Raw genomic sequence first — 18,132 nt, forward strand, 5'->3', positions numbered from 1 at the left:
ACTTCCTAACCCAGTGATAGACTAAGCAGGTTAATATCACTCAACTAACTAAACAAATCCTTACTTACAATATAATTAGAGGACTTAGTGAATATGAATAGGTTATGTATTTCAAAGTATGGATAAACCATAAAAGATTGTATAATAAGTACAAATAAGTTTGTTGTATAATGCAAAAGTAGTTCTAAGTAAAAGAATAAAACTAAATAGTTACATAAATGTGGCAATATTTTTATAAGTTTAAATACATATAATAACAATTAGCTATCTGGAATAAATATCCATGTAAGTAAATATAGTTATAAAGTTATAAGTATTTAATAAAAGAGCTAAAGAGTCATAATATGTTGTGTATATTGCTGAAAAAGCTGAAGATAATGGACAAACGTTAAAACATATAATTATATACTATGATATACTATGAATAAAGTAGCTGAGACCAAACTGAGCTAAACACTGACAGTGTGACTGGATGAAAAACATCCTCTACATGAAAATAAAACATCAGAATAAGAGTTGTGTTTATGATGAATCAGTCTGACAGGCCTGTGGAGATGTCAGCTACTGTCCTGAAGTCTGCTGCAGCTGTTTGAATGTCTGTTCAGCAGCCCTGTGACACTCATGCTCCCTCTCACATCGTCATGAAGTCTCACAGTCTAATGTCTTCCTTGTTCAGGCAGCTTGTCACCACATGGAGCCACACTGCACAACACACAACCTACTGTAAGTTCAAACTATAGAAAGCTATGATATTTACTAGTTTCTATAATTATAATACAGTTGACTCTAACTAGAAATTATATAAATACTTGTGCCTTATATTAAGGTTGTTTATATTCATCTGTTTATATTGTATGTTTTAAATCATGGAAGAACATTCAGTTCATTCTGTGAATACCTGAGGCAGTAATCCAGAAATCGAGACAAACTCCAGCTCACATTTAGTGCAGTTTCATGTCAGTGTGAATTTTCTGTATGTTATCACTCCTGTGAGAAAGCACACATCGGCAGAATCTGCTGTCTTAAAGCGAAGCCTGTAAAGCATGCTGGTATTTTGTCACCTTGATGAGAAACTAGTGAACTCCAGACATAGACCTTTAAGCGTTTAATAACTTTTAGTTCATCCAATCAGGATACACAGAAGAATTACAGGGTCACAGAAGAGACAACACAAAGATAAAACTGTCAACACCCATTTTTTCTAATGAGGGGAAAGATAATAGAGAGGATGGAAACACCTCGCTGTTTGTTTCACTTTCTTTTCTTTTCTTCTCTTTCTTTTCTTTTCTGTATGATTGAAAATCATCACATGTTTGGAAAGTGAAAACCGGAGGGCCCATATCTTGTAGGCATATAGAAGAATTGGATTGGTAATTGTACTTCCTTGAATGATGTTGCTGTTGAAGAGCGCCCTCCTGTGGTGAAAAGTAGAGTGTACATGCAATTGAAAAGCAGAAAACACAGAAGCCATTTAGTTCATTATTACACTATAACTATTATTGTGTTGATTTGTATGGGAAATTGCAACCCAGTTTTTCCATATTTAATATAGAAACAATTTGCATTGTGCCACAATATGGCACATTAACACAAATACTGTGTCGGGAAAATAATGAATAAATAGCTAAGAAATATGTATTACAGTGAGCTTTATTTATGGTTATCTGTGATTTAAGTGATTAAAATCAGTCCATAGTCAACATCTTAGTTGATGTTATCCGTGGTGGACTGGCTTTATACAGGAATAAATAATGTATGACTTTTAAATTTACCTTTTATTTTGTTCAGTCTATTGGGGAATTTAAAGGGGCGTTTTGACACATAAATGTGTGTTTCTGGCATAATGAGACCTGTAGGCACTGACCCAAACTGAAATCTGGTGACATCCTGACATAGAAATGCTTCGTCACCAAGAAGAAAGGAAGGACTCGTGGACCATTGTACTGCAGAAACGAGTTCCTTACCAGACCAAAAACATTTATTCTAGCGCCTCTGATGGCCTATGTTAGGTATTAACATTGCCATCCACACAACCACAGAAAAAAACGTTGGCCAGCGTCCATTAAATATTTGTGTCCATGGGTCTATAACTTCAGTGGAGGCCTTTCCAGGATTTACAAAGAGCTTGTTGGGGTCCCAGAAATATTTTAGGTTTTCTAATTTTTTTTAGGCAAATACTATCCAGATATTTTTTTTTCAAAGGCTGATCCTAGCTTTACTGGTCATATGCCTCAGAGCGCATGCGTGACGGTTTCACCTTTTGGTGACCTGTTAATGCATCCTGAATAAACAATCTTGGACACTACAGCCGCGCAACACTAAAACTTAATTGCATCATGTAAGTTTGCTGTTACTGAAACACACAGTGCTCTTATTTACATTTTTTTGTCAGCTTTCCATATTTAAAGCTTTAAATTTAGAGTAAAAATGTGTAAAAAAAAAAAAGTTACCTAGCTATAGTACGACACTTGCTAGCTAAGCAAGCTAATAAACTTGAAAGATTTCCACGTGAAAGTTATTTTTATCCGTTTACATAAATATATTTGTTTATAGCACGAGACATTAAGTTAGTTGGTGTGATGTAAGATACCGAGGTACAGACATGTTACCTGTAACTCCGCTTCTTTGTGTGCACAGGCCAGAAAAGGACAACTCTCCCCAGACTGAAGTCTTCCCTGCTATCAGATTTAAAGCTCTTGACTATGTTTTTGAGGTGAGCTTGTTCATTTTACCCGGAGTATTTCTCTAAAAGCTTGTTGTTCTGATTCTTTGTGTGTGTATTTCAGGCCAGCACCAGTCTGAAAGTCATGATGAACCTGCTGGCTCTGCCAACACCATACCTGACAGGTGCCAGTGACCTGTATCCACATAGTGGAAAGCTGCTTGAAGACACCTACAGGAAACCGTGGGTCAGAGGTATTAAAAAAACAACAACTTAAGTTTGTAGAGCGGGGATGTAAGTGGACCAGACTAGTGAAAATCTCATTTCTGTTAGTGCAAAGAAGTTTGACTGCATATTTAATCCTAATATAAGAAAAAGATGTGCAACTTCAATAGTACATTTCAGTTTTTATATATGATAAAGAAATGCTGCCATAGTTAATGAAAGAAATCTGTCAGCATGACTCTTTGGGCTTTGTAATAAATCAACGTGTAAAATTACTAAAGTAATTTTGAAAGTACTTAAGCAATCATAAAAAACCAGTAATAGTGTGTTGATGATACAGGTAATCTTCACATGCCTGCCATATGAGTTAATTTGCTTATATATTTATTCCCTTGACAGGACAGGTGATCTCCACTTGCAGACTTAATGTCGGTGGCTCTGTCCTTGATAATCTGAGAGAAAAAAATCCACCAGTAAATTCAACAGAAAGGTTCTCCTGTTTAAAAACACAATCCATTCACTGAATTTTGTATTTGTGGAGAGATATCATAAATACTTGTTACTTTTCAGATTTGATGTGAAAGATGAGGTGGAGGTGATACCCAGCTCTAATCCTGACTCACTTCAGGATTTAGATGAAGATTTGTATGGTTCCCTTTTAAAAGACTCACAGACTGATGGTCCATGTCAGGAATCGTTTTTTAAGCAGACACCTGACGCGATCACGGATAAGAGTGAAGGTGAACCATTTCTGTATACTACAATAAAGTTGTAATTCTAATCTTCTTAAGGAAATCAGTTATGTTTAGTAAAACATGTTTGTGTTCTGTGAAAGACCTCTTCTTGCCAGAAGAGCTCATTCCAGTCGATCACCTGGCAGAGTTTAAGAGACATTTGCCTACACTGAGAGTCAAGTTGTCCAGATTGAGGATGCTTCCTGTAGCTGACCCGCTGCTGAGCTCATCAGGAAATTCCATCTCAGAAGACAACATGTTCAGGTGCATTTTAAAACCTGCAAATGAACAACCTTTGTGTGTTTATGGCCCCACTAACCATCATGTTAAACCTGTTGGATTGTAGCTGTTTCAAGCACTGTGCATCTTATGAAAAACCGGCAGATGTGGACACCACTAATGTTCAGACATGCGTAGACATTCAAGAGGAGTTTGTTAAACAGCCACTCACGAACGGAGAGGTAACTAATCCTTATAAACATGAGACTATTTGCTCAGTTTATTGTTAATAGTTTTTTCTCTGTAGTTGCTGCTGTTGCCTGCTGTAGTGGAGACTCTTCAGCTGAGCACAGAAAAGTTCACAAGGTTTTCAAACATCTACAGTCATGTGAATGTTTCCACTGAGCTGATGGACGAGGAGATTCCAGTCCTAGATGTGCTTCGAAAAGGTGACAAAGACCAAAATCCTTTAAAATGAAATAAAACATATTTTTTTAAACACTATTAAAAGATAAACTGATATATTTGACTTTTCTTCAGCTTCCCTTTCAAATCCTTCAGTGGATATTTCCAAGTTTGATGTACCAGATGAAGCCAGTGAAGAAACCAAGATGAATGGAGGCCTGATTGAGTCAGATTTTGCAGGTACAGAGAGCTTAGATAAAAACTGTAACTTGTTGGTTATACTTTTCATCCAATAATAGAGAAATATACAGAGGCTACATCAGGCACACCATGTCTCTTCGATTGTTTGAGGCGTCTAATTCTCTTTCAATGTAAGTTTTAGTTTACTGTGTCTTTAAGGATGTGCGGTGCTTCCCACTGAAATGGAGCTGGAGTTGACTCTCAACCCGACTCCCCTGAAAAGTCAAACTGACATCTGTCTGTCCACCTCTGAGCTCAAGAAGGAAGAGATGTCTCCTTGTTGCAGAATGTGAGTAATGTCAGGTTGAGCTGCTAACTAAACAGTTCTGATAGGTTTTTTTTGTTTGTTTGTTTACTTTCACTGATTTCACATTAACTGAACAAGCATGATGCACACATAGAGATGTCATCTGTAAGTCATCTGGATTAACATTCTTATAAACTGCTACAGCATGATGAGAAAATATGAGTGATTCCCATTTTATGGTAATTGGAGAAGCTTTTGAAACAATAATGATTTTCATCTAGATCTTTGGTGTCGCCGAGAGCTCAGAAAGAGATGAAGGCGGTGCTTTGGAAGGCAGAGAAGCACCTGAACTTTGTGGTCGGCTTTCTGTTGTCAGGTAATTTTGTAATTAAAGGAAGACTCCACAAATTTTCCACATTAAATACTCAACACTGATTAACAGTGGAAAAGTGCCAAAGCCTCCACTGGCTCTTTAGAAACCACTTTGTTCACTGTGACAGTTTTGCTAAAGTGACTTTGGGGGAATCAGCAGGGGGAACAAAAGCCATTAAGTTTAAATCATATGAGTACACATTTTGTTTTTATTATGCAAAATTTGGGGTGAATCTGCTGCAGCACTTCTGACTAAGAGGACTTTAAAACTCACTGAGGTGCTGCAGTGCTTTGGCATCAATAGTTAAAAGGCTGATGTTTTTGGAGACCACAAGATGTCACTGTGGCCCCAAAACATCTTGGTCTTCAACCACCCATCTACTTAAACATTTCTGATGGGTTTGCAGCTCTAAATGGAGTCTCAAATTGGATGTAGAGACTTAAAACGTAATGTATCACAATCTAGGGACAGGGGTTGACAAAATGTGACTGTTTACCATGCAGAGAAAGTCAATTCAAATGAATGTTGCTATCATGAAAACTCTGGGGTGCATGTTTTTGTGTCATGATTGGACTTAAAGTGAGATTTTTTTTTGTTTTGTTTTTTTGTTTCTAATCTATCACATTTACAGACGCACTGAACACAGAAATCTCTGAACTGTGTCACTAAATTGCTGTATTTCCTACAGAGCCTCAAATGTATGAACCAGCTGTTGACTTCCAGCCTCTGTGGGAAGCCTTAAAAGTTATCAAACTAGAGAAAGAAAGTTTCATAAGCGCTGCTGACAAACTGCAGTCCGAGATGGAGACGGAAGTCCCGCAGTTATCTTTGTGCTGCTGCTGCGACTTCACAGAGAGTATGAAGTCTGATCTTCCCTCCATCAGAGAGGAAACTGGAGAAGACTTAAGTAAACTGCCACCTGAACATGTGGAGGGTGAGTGTTTTTGGTTTTTAGATGTGCATGAGTCCATGTGTAGCTGTATTAAACATATGTAGATAATTAATTACTAAGCTATCGGTTTACTGACACTTTTCCGCATCCATTTCTTGGAAGCAGCAGTCTGAGTAGAGATACCCAGACTTCACTCTCCCCAGCCACCTCCTCCATCTCTTTCAAGGACACACCAAAATGTTCCCATCTAGCTGAGAGACGTAATGTCTCCACATGTACTGGGTCTGCTTGGGCATTTGCTGGCTAAACATGCCCGAAATATCTCATCTAGGTGGTATCCTGAAAGGATTCTATGCCAGAACCTCCTCTGCTTGCTCCTTTTGATGCAGAGCAGTAATCAGTCTCAGGTGGGGCTCAGACCCCTTTAGGAATTATCCACTCTGTGGTGGTTGGTGGTTTGCATGATAGTTTTTGTCCATCACTGTTTTTTGGCAGCTCACCTGGAGCTGGTTTAAATGCCGAAATGCCAGTCAAAACCAGGTTAATTGTTTCAGGTGTTTTGGGGTTTTTTTTAGTTGAAGTGCAAAAATTATTTATATTAAGTATCATCAGATCTCATCTATTTTCCTTCTATTCTGGTTTCAGTCGACTCCTTTCTATTGAGCACCACAGCTGAAACTCTTCTCCAAAAGAAACCCACTGATGATTCATCTCTGAATGCCTCCCAGATGCCTGCGTTCAACACAGTGAATAAAGATGTCAAACCAGCTCCTGTCACCACCAAATATGATATTGGTGGCAAGAAGTTTTCAGAAGTTGCAAGCTGGTCTTCAGCTCATGAAAAAGGCATCAGCAGACAAGGACATGACTGTCAGATGGAGCTGAGTGCAAAGATTTCTGAGGAGGCTGTCGCCTCCACACTGAATACTAGAGATGATGACAGAGGTTTGCTGTTGGCAAGAAATCCACCAGAGCTGGACCTTGACCCCCTGGCCACCTTCATGATGCTTAGGTCTCAGCAGATCGCTCCTGTTTCTGCATCACCTCAGAGCTCAGGCAGCACTGCAGGTACACTATGCTTACTATCTGTTCTTGCATAGTCTGAAGGTGATTTATGCTTTTGCAGCTTTATTTTCAAACATTGTTCTCTGAACTTAAGACCAGAATGTTTGTATCTATTATGTGAAAAATGTAAATGAAGTATTATAGTCAAAGTCTCCACAGGAAAACCGTGTGTAGCCACAGATCCCTACACTTCCCACAAAAGAAAACAAAACGCATCAATGCACTGTAAAGCTCTTAGATTCTTCATGTTAGATTCCTCAGTAATCATCATAATTTCTTCAGCTAATCTTTTAATCCCGATAAGTTTATAAACTTCTGCTCATCCAACTCACATAAAGAGGGCATTGTTTCTAAGAAGGCTCTAAAGCTCTCAGGTAAGCTGATTTTTTTTTAAATAGTTAAAAACCCTAACAGATCCAATAAATTTACCCTTGACCTGAACTTTCTTGCTATGACTCCAGATGTACGCCTGTAAAAACTAATGTAGCCTAATAAAAACATGTTTTACCTAAGCTCATCCTTTTATTTATCAGCACATGAGGTGAACCACCAAGCACTATTATCAGAGCTGCAGCCTTCTCCAGTGCAGAGTCAAACACTGGACGTGAGGCCAGGAAATTCAAACAGAGAGGAAGAACCTGCTAATCAGTGGATGGGTCAACTCAGTGGAAAATCACAGCAAAGACGGGACAGCAAAGTAGTTAAGATCAAACCTACAGGTGCGACACAAGTTATCAGAGTGAAGTAAAGTTACAAATATCCACACCTTACGTTCACATTTGAGTTTCAGTCAAGTAATTCCACACTTTTACAAATGTATCATTAGCAGCAATTTAATGGAGACCTGAAAGCCAGGCGCCTCCATAATTTTTTCATAGGGGTGGCCCTATTGGGGCTACTAAAAATATTGGGGTCACAGACCAAAAACAGAATTTCCAATATAGGTTACTTGAAAAATATGACAAAAAGAGACAGGTCTTGACAGGAGGGACCACATGGGGGGCCAGCAAAGTTTGGGAGTCAGGCTGCTTGACTGCATGTCCCATTGACCAGACTGTAGTAGAGTCTGTTTGGAAAGCATGGTGCTTCAGATGGTGTTTTAAATTAGTGTTTTAAACCCTGTGCAGACAGCCAGCAGCGAGCCTACTGTGAGCTGCTGGCCTTCGCTCAGCCTTGTCTGAGCTCTGCCAGACAGCTGGGGCTCAACTTCCCAGGGTGTGGAGACTTCAGCAGCCTGGCACCAGACCAAACTCACTTCCTTCTCAAACAACAGGAGAGGGCACTCTGCAGGGCACTCTGCAGGGCCCCTGCACAGACTGCAGAACTGATCAAAGGTAGGAAATGCCATGTTAATGTTTTAATTTGCATGTTGTTGTATTAATGTATTAAACCTAGATTTGACAGAAGTAAATTATCTACTCCCTCTCCCACTGTGTTGCAGATCAGGAAGCGCTTTTCAACCTTGCAGCTCTGATTCATGTGCTGGTGACATTTAAGGAGCTGCTGCTGAAGTGCGACCTCAGTACGGGTTTGGGTGAGATGAACTACTGTCACACAAGCACCCAACCTTTAAAGTTTATTAAGTTAGTTCAAAATGCTGCAGTTGTAAAGGTGGGAAAAATCTAATTGTAATAAATTAAAAGTTCAAACAGTTAACTGAAAGTAAATTTTATAATTGTGCTATTTTTATTATAACGTAGTATGATATTGTTTTTACTTTCATATAAGTAACGACTTTGTCGAGCCAGTAGGAGAGAACCTGGGTAAGATACAGAAATATCCCCTGTAAATATTCTAAAACAGTACGATAGAAATTATGCAATCATGTGGGATCCCATCACTCAAAACTGGAAGCTGGAATTTCCAAAATCTTAACTTTAGTTTCAGTGTCTACACTGAGGTTTTAACCAAACAGATGCCATGTTGTGAGATTTTTAACCTGGTGTTCTTGGACAACAGAGTACCTGACAAAGGCAGCTAAGGGATGTGCAGAGCAGAGTCTGCAGCAGCTGCTGAAGAGGCTGCACATCATCCTCTACCTCACTCAGAAAAACCAGGAGTCCAGCCTCAAACTGCAGGAGCTCCAGCACCTGGTGGCTGAGTGGCTGAACAGCAGTAAAGGACAGAACAGCACAGATAAAGTCAGTATTGTGTAATCAATCATATACTTCTATAAGCTAAATATGATATTCGTTAAAGTCATAAATCCTTATGTGAAAAACACTTGATAAGAGTTGCTTATTTACCTTTGTGCAGATTCTTGTTATCGTATCAGTTCACTGTGATAGCAGCAGATCAACAATAATCAACAGCTTGAACCAGGTGACAGGTAAGCAGCTCACTGATCATTTCAGTCATTTCAGTCAAAGGTTATTAAACTAAAAAATATTCAAAGAAAAATTAAATGCTGCAAAACATGCAGAAATAAGACAAACAGGTGACTGTCATTGTGTCATAGAGTTAATTATATTTGTGTTTTTTTGTTGTTGTTTGAGGCGCAACTGCAGTTTGTCCAGAGCAGGACAAGATAAAGCTCAATGGTGCAAGTGTAGTCAGCAGGTAAAAGTGTATCATAGTTCATTCATCTAGGCCTGTGTGATACATTGGTATATAGAGATATGAAGTCATATATAATTACATGATATTGTAGAGACACAATAAAGCTGTGCTTGAGGTCCCATCCCCTGCTTTCCAAGTTATTTTTTTTAATTAACATACATTCTTTATTTTATTTTATTGTTTCTGAAAGATTTGAAAAGCGTATTTTCAGTTTCAAATGGTAAATAATATCTATTTTATTATTTTATATTTTGGCAATAGCAAAATGTATACATCTCATAGCTATATTTTCAGATTAGGAGCCATTCATCACACTGTCTTGAGTATAAGTAAACACATTGTTGTCACACCTCTATCCTTTTTACAGCATGCATGATAGTGTGTGCGTGGTGGTGTATGAACAGGATATTGGCCCCGACTTCCCTTGGACCTGTTTCTCTCTAGTCGTGGAGTACGACCATCCGGGCCAGTCTCCATGGTCTGCAATCTGTAGGGAGAGGAGCATCAGCCACCTAACGTTCAACACCACCGTCTCTGATGCAGGTCAGCTGCCACCAAATTCCACGTATTCATATTATTGTTGATATGTTCGCTTAAATGCTTTTAAATGTGCTTGTTTCCCTAAAGAGAATATCTTGTGGTGCCTGGAGGACAACGTGCCGTATGTGTTGTTTGTGACGGAGGGACTTATTAACTATCCGCTGCTACTGCAAATGCTTGAGTCAGAGTGAGTTTTCCTCCTCATCCAGACAAGTAAAAACAACTGTGTTCAAGTATCGAGTATTATGACCAGCCTTTACATCAGAATAATTTTTAAATGTTTTACATCTGAGTAGCTGAGATGAAAAAATAGTAAAAATAACTAACATCAGGTTACATATCACATAATCTAATATAAGAAGTTTTAATTTAAAGTTAAACAGAAAACTACAGCCAGATTTTAATAACAGTTAATGCAGAGTAGTATGTAAGCGCATGAATGAAAAAGGAACAGTGCATCATGGCAAAGCCCCATCAGCCTAAATCCATTGTAGGGTAATTAACCCTTTAAGACCTACCATAGAACCAAGTCCGCCAGAGCTTATCTTTATATTTTTACACGCAGTAGTGCCATTTTTGAGAGCATTTCAAGTTGCTATACATCAATACAACCGTTATAGCCCAAATTGTAATAATATGTATGCATTAAGTCCATAGTAACTACATAAATTGCAAAAAAATGCAATAAACTACAAAAAATTGAAAATTGTTTTTGGTTTTTTACATATATTTCTAGTTAAAGAAATTTAAGAGGTTTATCCCTCACAACTGTAAATACAAAAAAGTTGCACAAAATAGTTTCCAACAACAGGAAATTAAATTCATAGTCATAGTCAATTTTTATATACTGCAGGAAAAATGAAAATAAATATTATAATCCAAATTTTTGCAAAGCTATATGTGGAAGGAAACCATGACCCAGGGCAAGCTGATGGCATAAGATGTAAGTACAACTCCTCTGGTTTCATATGCAAAAAAAATTATTGCGGTAGCTTACGTGGTTCCGGTTCTACAGGGATTTAAAAATAGTTAAGCAAAACGGAACGTGCCTGCTCCAACCGGTTTTAAAGGGTTAAAGGAGGACTCAGAGTCACCTGATCAAGCCTATAACTATATGCTTTAAGCCTAATCTTGAAAGTAGGAGCTGGCCCCACGGAAAAATGAAGACTCTGCCTCCAATTGTACTTTTAAATATCCTTGTAAGCCTTGTAAGTAAGCCTGCAGTCTGAGTGCTGTTGTAGTCATCACAGAGTTTACTCATATCATGGATGGAGGAAACTTATTTTCTAGTTCTGCTGTATCACTTTTGACATTTTAACAGATAATTATAACTCTGACAGCTAAAAATCAATCAATCAATATGCTGCCTCTGCCTTGGACTTTCCTGACCTTCAGACAGCATTTTTTTTAGCATTTTTACCTGACCTCCCAGTCCTGACGAGAGCACTGTTTGATCATTTGGTGAAACATGTCTGTCACAGGTTTAATGTGATGGTGCTGGAGAGGAGCCACTGTCCCTCCCTGAAGAGGCTCGGAGGGATCCACAATTACACTCTCATCACAGTGGATGAAAGCACCGCCATCGTAATTCAGGTATCAGGAAACACATAAACACTTCATCTTTGTGAGGAAACTTCACGTAATACGGTGGTAGCTGTAAATTTTAAAGCACATCTAATAACAGTAGACTCCACAAATGTGGGAAAGGAAACATTTTTCTTTACACATCTCAGGCTCTTCATGGTTTGTAAATGTCTGTGATAAAATAAAAATCCGATGTCTGACAGTGTTTTTAAGGGAACTGGTAACATGTGTTTCACTTAGGTATGGAAGCTTTTTTCTAATGCTGAGAAAAAATGTACATGGAATTTAAACTGGTAAGTTATTGTGATGAAATTTTTGAGATACTTAACTCAAAATTTTGAGTTTTTAAGTTGAAATTTCAACATGCATAACTCAAATTTTTGACTTACAGACAAAATCAGTGATAAAAGTGTGCTTCCATACTTAGTTTTATGGTTTCAGCTTTTTAAACATCTTGGTTTTAGCCAATTTGTTTTAGATCCCACTCTCACCACTTGACGACCATCTTGATACACTTCTGGGCAGTTATTTTGAAGCATTATGTAACTTTCATTTCAGTCCAATCAGTCCTCATAAAGACAATATACACAGTTAGACTTGTTATGGGGGCGGATTTCCTCTGCGTTTAGTCCCAATGCTCTAATGAGTCTCTTAAGTGAAAATGCTGACCAATAAACTCTGCAACTACTTAAAGAAAAACACACACTTTTTTGCTGTGTGTGTGTGTGTGTGTGTGTAGGAGCAGGATGAACTATGTCAAGAGCGAGCCAGTGAGGGAGTGGTGATGAGGCTGACTGCTCTCTCTCTTCAGTACAGCTGCTGCTGGCTCATCCTTCATTGTCCAGAAGGTCAGGGAGGAAGGTGGGTGTCCACATATACTTAACCCTACACCCTCACTTGGAGAGTGTATTTAACTTTGAACCAAGTATTGACCCTAAAACCTGATGATTTTGTCTTCCAAAAGGGTCCTTATTTATCTCCCCTAAACAGTAGTAGTATATGAGAAGGCTTGATTTTGTGTGTGTGCAGATTTTCCAGTGAGGCCTTCAGCAACTTGGTGCTAGTCTATTCATCTCTGGTGCTATTGAGAATGAAGTCTGAGGATTTGGATGTGAAGGTAGAACATAAGTGGTGCCCCTCTCTGTAACAGATCATTATTATGATTATCATCTTCATTCAAGTCAAATTAATATCCTTTCAGGATATTGAAGACATTTCACCAATATTTTAAACAAAAAGACCAAAAGTAATAAAAAAGAATAAACAACAGTAGGATACAGGCATTTCTGTACATCGTCTTGCAGGTGCTGTTAGTGTCAGATGTATTGGAAATGGCAAAGTCCATCAGTCAGATCTGCTTCCACAGCCTGATGTCCAGTGACAGAGACCCTGTCAGCTTCTTGAACAGAGACTGGCTGACTGTGATGCCCTCACAGGTGAAACTCATATCCCCAAATCAAAGCTATTCATACAGAAAGGTCTAGAATAAATTGCACTGTTTTCAGTGATGAATTAAAGCAGTGTTTTGACTCTATTCTTAAGAGCATGTGGATACATTTTTTTCTATGGTTAATTATAAGCTGGTCCAGTTGTAATCAAGAGGGATAACTGGACAGCATACAGTTAGAAAATACAGGTTCTGTGTAGATTTGTTTTTGTATTTCTGTAGTCACATTGCAGAAAACAGTGGTTGGAGACCAAGATATTTTATTATTAACTGTGATAATTAATACTGATAAATCAGGGAAAAATGCCATCTACATAGACAGAAATTCACAGTAAACAGAATTTTTTTTCATTAACTACTTATACTGAGAGACCAGTCAGGACCTCATAGGTTTGAAACAGAAATTATTCCATAAATGGTTGTGAAGTTTCAAAGAGACAAAAACTAAATGCACCTTTTACAACTGTCTTATGTCTGCTGTGTGATTTTATTTTTTTATTTTTTTATGAATCAAAATCTATTACATGTCTTGTCATTGATTGCATTTCTTTTTTTTCCCATTTGCTTCCTCCAGGAAGAAGAATGTTTGTCACAGTTCCCTTGCATTAACCCCCTGGTTGGACAGCTGATGCTGAGCAGAGTGCCATCCTTTGAGTGGCTCCTGGGGGCCTCATTGTGTCAGCTGAAGGAGCTGCTTCCTGAGGTGCCACATAAAGTGCTAAAGGTGATCATGTGCTGTAAATATGTTTGTATTTGGAACACTTGTTTTACAAAAGCTTATTACTTTACACAGAAGTACAAATTACAAATAAAAATAAACAGAGTTCCGGGCGCCGGTTTAGCTCAATGCGTTGAGCAGGTGACCATATGCCATACGGCTAAGAGCAGCCGACCTGGGTTTGAGTCCGACCCGCGGCCCTTTGCTGCATGTCTTCCCCTCTCTCTGCCCCCGCTTTCCTGTCCTTTCTTCACTGTGTCTATCAAATAAAGCTGAAAAAGTCCCCAAAATATTTAGAAAATAAATACATTAAAAAACCGAGTTGTTAAGAAATTAAATTTGATTTTTTCCCTCCTTCTCTTCCGAGTTTAGCTCTTCAGTGACACGACCTCCCTGTATCCACTGGCAGCAGATCCAAAAGACCGTCAAACTTTGACCACTGAGACAAACCAACAAAGCAGCCTACAGACTCACACTGGGGATTATGAATGCATGAAGTCCCCCCATCCAGACCTTCTCTGTAGCAACCAGAACACCAGCTTCCTGTTCGAGAGTCCACAGGAGAGCTTCTACCCAATATTCGAGGATGGCAACTCAGATTTCAAACTTGACCTGAGTGATACTTTTGGCAGTTCAGATGTTTGTTTCCAGGGAAGCTGGAACATCAATGATCCATGGAGAGAGGATGGGAAGATCTCTGGCTGGAGGAGCATAGCTGGAGCAGTGGGGAGGGTTGTTGAAAGATCAGTCAATGAGTGGACACGCAAGACTCCGCTAAACGATTACACCACTTCTTCACACCCTGCTGACAGCCCACTCAAACTGGACTCTACCTTCAGTTACAGTACCAACCTGCAGCAGCCAGCCAGCCCCCAAACGTCCACATACCCTACACTCTACAAGGACTTTAATCCTCCCAGTCAGCACATCACCTACAGTCTTAGCACACCTACAGGTATCCTGTGGGGTCATGATCACGTTGGGGGAGGGATGACATCACTTTCAGCCAACTATGGCTCCAGATGCTGGGCAGGACAGGAGAGGAAGAGGAACAGAGAGGCTGCAGGCTTGATTGGATCAGGTGAAAAATAGAAATAGAAGCTGTTCAGGTCTCTAGCACAATACTAGCTGTTGACACAACCTTTGATTCTATACTTACGTTGCCATGGTTCCCTGTAGTTTTTGTGGAAGATGTCTATGTCTGTAAATACTCATCAAAATCTCTCTGAGCAGCAGTAAAACTGAAAAGTGCAACACAAGCCGCAAATGGAGACCATTTGCCTTCAGAGTAAAAGTTGTTTCAAAAAGGTGGAGCTTTTACTTTGAAAGTGAATGTAGTTTGTATAGTTGACCATTCACAAGTTTACAATGGCAGGAAAATGCAACAAAGTATAAAGTACATTGTGCATTCTACACCATGGTCCTCAAACTTGCACAGAGAACAAACAACTTTTATTGTCTGGCATACTAACCTGAATTTTATGCTGGTGATGTGAGCTGAGTCACTTTTACTTCAAGAGTCAATAGTTTCCAAGCCTGAAGACAGCACATCAGGTGAGGAGCAAGACGAGGAGCATGCTCAGAATCTTTTTTTTTTTTTAACCTTTTTTGTTGTTGTTGCTTTACAACTAAAGCAACAACAAAAAAAGTCCACTATATACAGAAAAACAAGACCCCTCTAAATCATGACAAACTATGGCAACGTTCATAATGCCATGCTACTCCCGGTGAGACTGTCAGCGTGGAGTTCTGCTGTGACATCCCCAAGTCTCTGAGAATAAACATTCAGCAATTTTAACTTTCTCGATTTTCCTCCCAGGTCCTTTATCTACATCTTATAATTAAAAATTTAGTTGACTAGTCACACGAGAACCAGCAAACAAGTATAAGTGCGCATAACAGGAGTTGTGTTGGGTGATCTAATTTATAGATCCCATGTTCAGAGCTGCACGAGAAAATGATCCTGAACAGAGTTTGTGGTTGGAAATGCACATTATAGTCTCCTTTTTCTTATTTTGCAGGTAAACGTTTAGGTGCTAACATAGCCCATTTGTTCTTACTTTATTTTTTTTGTTGTTGTTTTTTTTACATTTGCAGTGTTGTCACCATCGAAGAAGGGAAGGCTGAGCTATGAGAGGGTGCCCGGCAGAGGTGATGGACAGACGAGGCTTAGATTGTTTTAGAAAAGAATGGGAGAAGGAATAAAAAATATTAAAATGCATTAAAACATTAAAAGTTCAGTCATGGCATAGTTTGCGGTGGGGGGGTTTTCTTCTCAGATTACATTTTTAGTTTTTCACCTAAAAGTCTACATTTTAAATGTTTATAAGCAATTGTGATTTTCTGAATTCCTTTTTTGTCACCGAAAATACTGTTAATGTTTAAAAAAGGAGGAACAGTTAATTTTATTAAAGTTCAAAGCAATATCATATGATTTTTGTATTATTTCAATCTAAACTATTGTTTATTGTATAAATTTGTTTTGCACTTTTTCATGTTATAGTATTACCTATTTTAAGCTGTTTTACAGGACACGCTGCTCCTTTTCTATTTATAATTATCTATTTGTAATTTATCAAAATTCAAAATTTGTTTGATGATTTTTTTGTAAGTGTCCCTGAAGTTTCCCAGGCTGGTATAGAAACAGACAATGATTAGTACTAATAACATGGTAGCATTTTAAATTGATTAACGCCTTAAATCTGCTTACAACTACATTATAATGTGTTATAAATGATTATATGTTTAAATACTGCTAAGTAACAAGGAGAAGGTGTTGGCAGGTTCTTCTTACAAAACAAGATTAAGCATAATTATAATTATCTGCACATGTTTGCTGTGCCCCCTCCCCATACTGAGCATGCTCAATTGAGGAAAAACAAATTGTGATTTATGGCTGGAGGAATGGGATGGAGGGTGTTTCCCAGTTAACCTGATAAAGTCTCTTTTTAGCAGCTCCAATGGCAGGGCTTCTTTTTTTATATATATATAATTTAGTGAAGCAATCCCCTTATCGTGCTCTCTCAGCATGTGGAGAGAGTGCTTATCTTCACGAGCCAGCAGAGTGAAGCCAGCTCCCTCAGGAATGATCCCCAGACAAAGACGACCCCAGGGACATCGACTCCAAGCCTCCCTGCCTCTGGACAGCCATATCAAGCACTGACTACCACCATCAATAACCCACCACTTTCTTTTTTTTTTTTTTTTAATGTATCCCTCTCCCTACGTGTCCGTCTCCCTGGCTGCTGCCTGCTTAGAAGCAGTGGACAAACAAAGAGAGAAATGGTTTGTTTTTTTAATGGCACAGGAACAAAAGCAGTCAGCAGGGTGGTCAAAGGAGTCCCCCTATGAAGGCGAGGCAAACAGTAGCCTAATGGTGCAGTAATGGTCCCTGACTACACTGGAGCCCTGCACTGAATGGGACAGGAGATATATTGTGGGAAGGAGCAGGCTGTTTAAACCAAAGCATCCTTTAGTCTGGCTCCTATTTTGGCTTCAGCTGTAAAGGTCACACTGTTATCTTTAATCACAGCCTGCAATTAAGAGTCACCTGTGAGTTTTCTGTTTTAAAGAAGAGATGAAGCCCCAGCAGAAGCACCTTTATAGTTGGATAGTGATTACAGATAAGGTCGGGGGGCTTTTGGGCACAAAAAGCAGCACCTCAAAATGCTGAGTAAAATGAAAATGACACAAGCGCCATGAAACAAATCAACAAATAATGATTCGCATGGTAAGAATAAAATTTTCTGAAGTATAAGTAATGTGTTGGTATTTGATAATCCAAATGTAGATTTATCTTGTAGTTTATCACCTGGTTCTAGTTTTAATATATAAGGTTTATTACATTTTCATTATATTCTGGGATTCCTGTTCTAAAAAAAAAAAAAAAAACACAATCTAAAAAGCCGGTGCTGAGTTTTGCACAGGGTTCTTATAACATAATTTTTTAAGGCAAATACATTTGAAAATAAAGTGAATTTAAGATTAGGATTTTTTTTTTTTTTAATTTAAAAAAAACTGCCTCCGGGAAACAGTTCGTGAAATAATAACTAGTCAGTCAGTGATCATCAAGATAACAATTTAGTCATGTGTCTGTTCAAGTCAAGTCACACTTTGACAAACCTTGAATCATTGACTTAGCAATCCACTGCACACATGGTGTCACAGTTGTGCTAAAATTATAATTGTATAAGATAACATTGTATGAATGTTAGCTTATACT

At 38.6% G+C, this 18,132-nt stretch overlaps 1 protein-coding gene across 2 annotated transcripts; it reads left to right on the forward strand.

Moving 5' to 3' along the window:
• Positions 1–1,905: 1,905 nt before the first annotated feature.
• shoc1 (shortage in chiasmata 1) lies at positions 1,906–16,342 on the forward strand. Of its 2 annotated transcripts, XM_082554729.1 has the most exons (28): positions 1,911–2,338; positions 2,638–2,713; positions 2,787–2,916; positions 3,287–3,377; positions 3,458–3,627; positions 3,723–3,885; positions 3,968–4,082; positions 4,148–4,289; positions 4,381–4,485; positions 4,645–4,774; positions 5,014–5,108; positions 5,794–6,039; positions 6,643–7,065; positions 7,596–7,781; positions 8,190–8,396; positions 8,504–8,596; positions 9,022–9,203; positions 9,319–9,391; positions 9,558–9,621; positions 9,989–10,164; positions 10,249–10,348; positions 11,643–11,754; positions 12,485–12,606; positions 12,775–12,862; positions 13,050–13,181; positions 13,767–13,916; positions 14,283–14,991; positions 16,008–16,341. In XM_082554729.1, coding segments are annotated over exons 1-28 (4,368 nt in total). In that variant the 5' UTR covers positions 1,911–2,336; the 3' UTR covers positions 16,094–16,341. The 2 variants fall into 2 exon arrangements, with proteins under 2 accessions (XP_082410856.1, XP_082410855.1); XM_082554730.1 differs by lacking the exon at positions 2,638–2,713 and having other exon boundaries at positions 1,906–2,338; positions 16,008–16,342.
• Positions 16,343–18,132: the final 1,790 nt, after the last annotated feature.

This window comes from Aulonocara stuartgranti (genome assembly GCF_965226115.1).
Source record: "Aulonocara stuartgranti genome assembly, chromosome: 12".
Taxonomy (NCBI): domain Eukaryota; kingdom Metazoa; phylum Chordata; class Actinopteri; order Cichliformes; family Cichlidae; genus Aulonocara; species Aulonocara stuartgranti.

What these genes read in the sequence shown, in the direction of transcription:
- shoc1 (XM_082554729.1), top strand. An exon ending in GGTCGGCTTTCTGTTGTCAG is followed by an intron (nt 5,109 to 5,793) that starts GTAATTTTGTAA and finishes TATTTCCTACAG; the next exon opens with AGCCTCAAATGTATGAACCA. An exon ending in CGACCTCAGTACGGGTTTGG is followed by an intron (nt 8,597 to 9,021) that starts GTGAGATGAACT and finishes CTTGGACAACAG; the next exon opens with AGTACCTGACAAAGGCAGCT.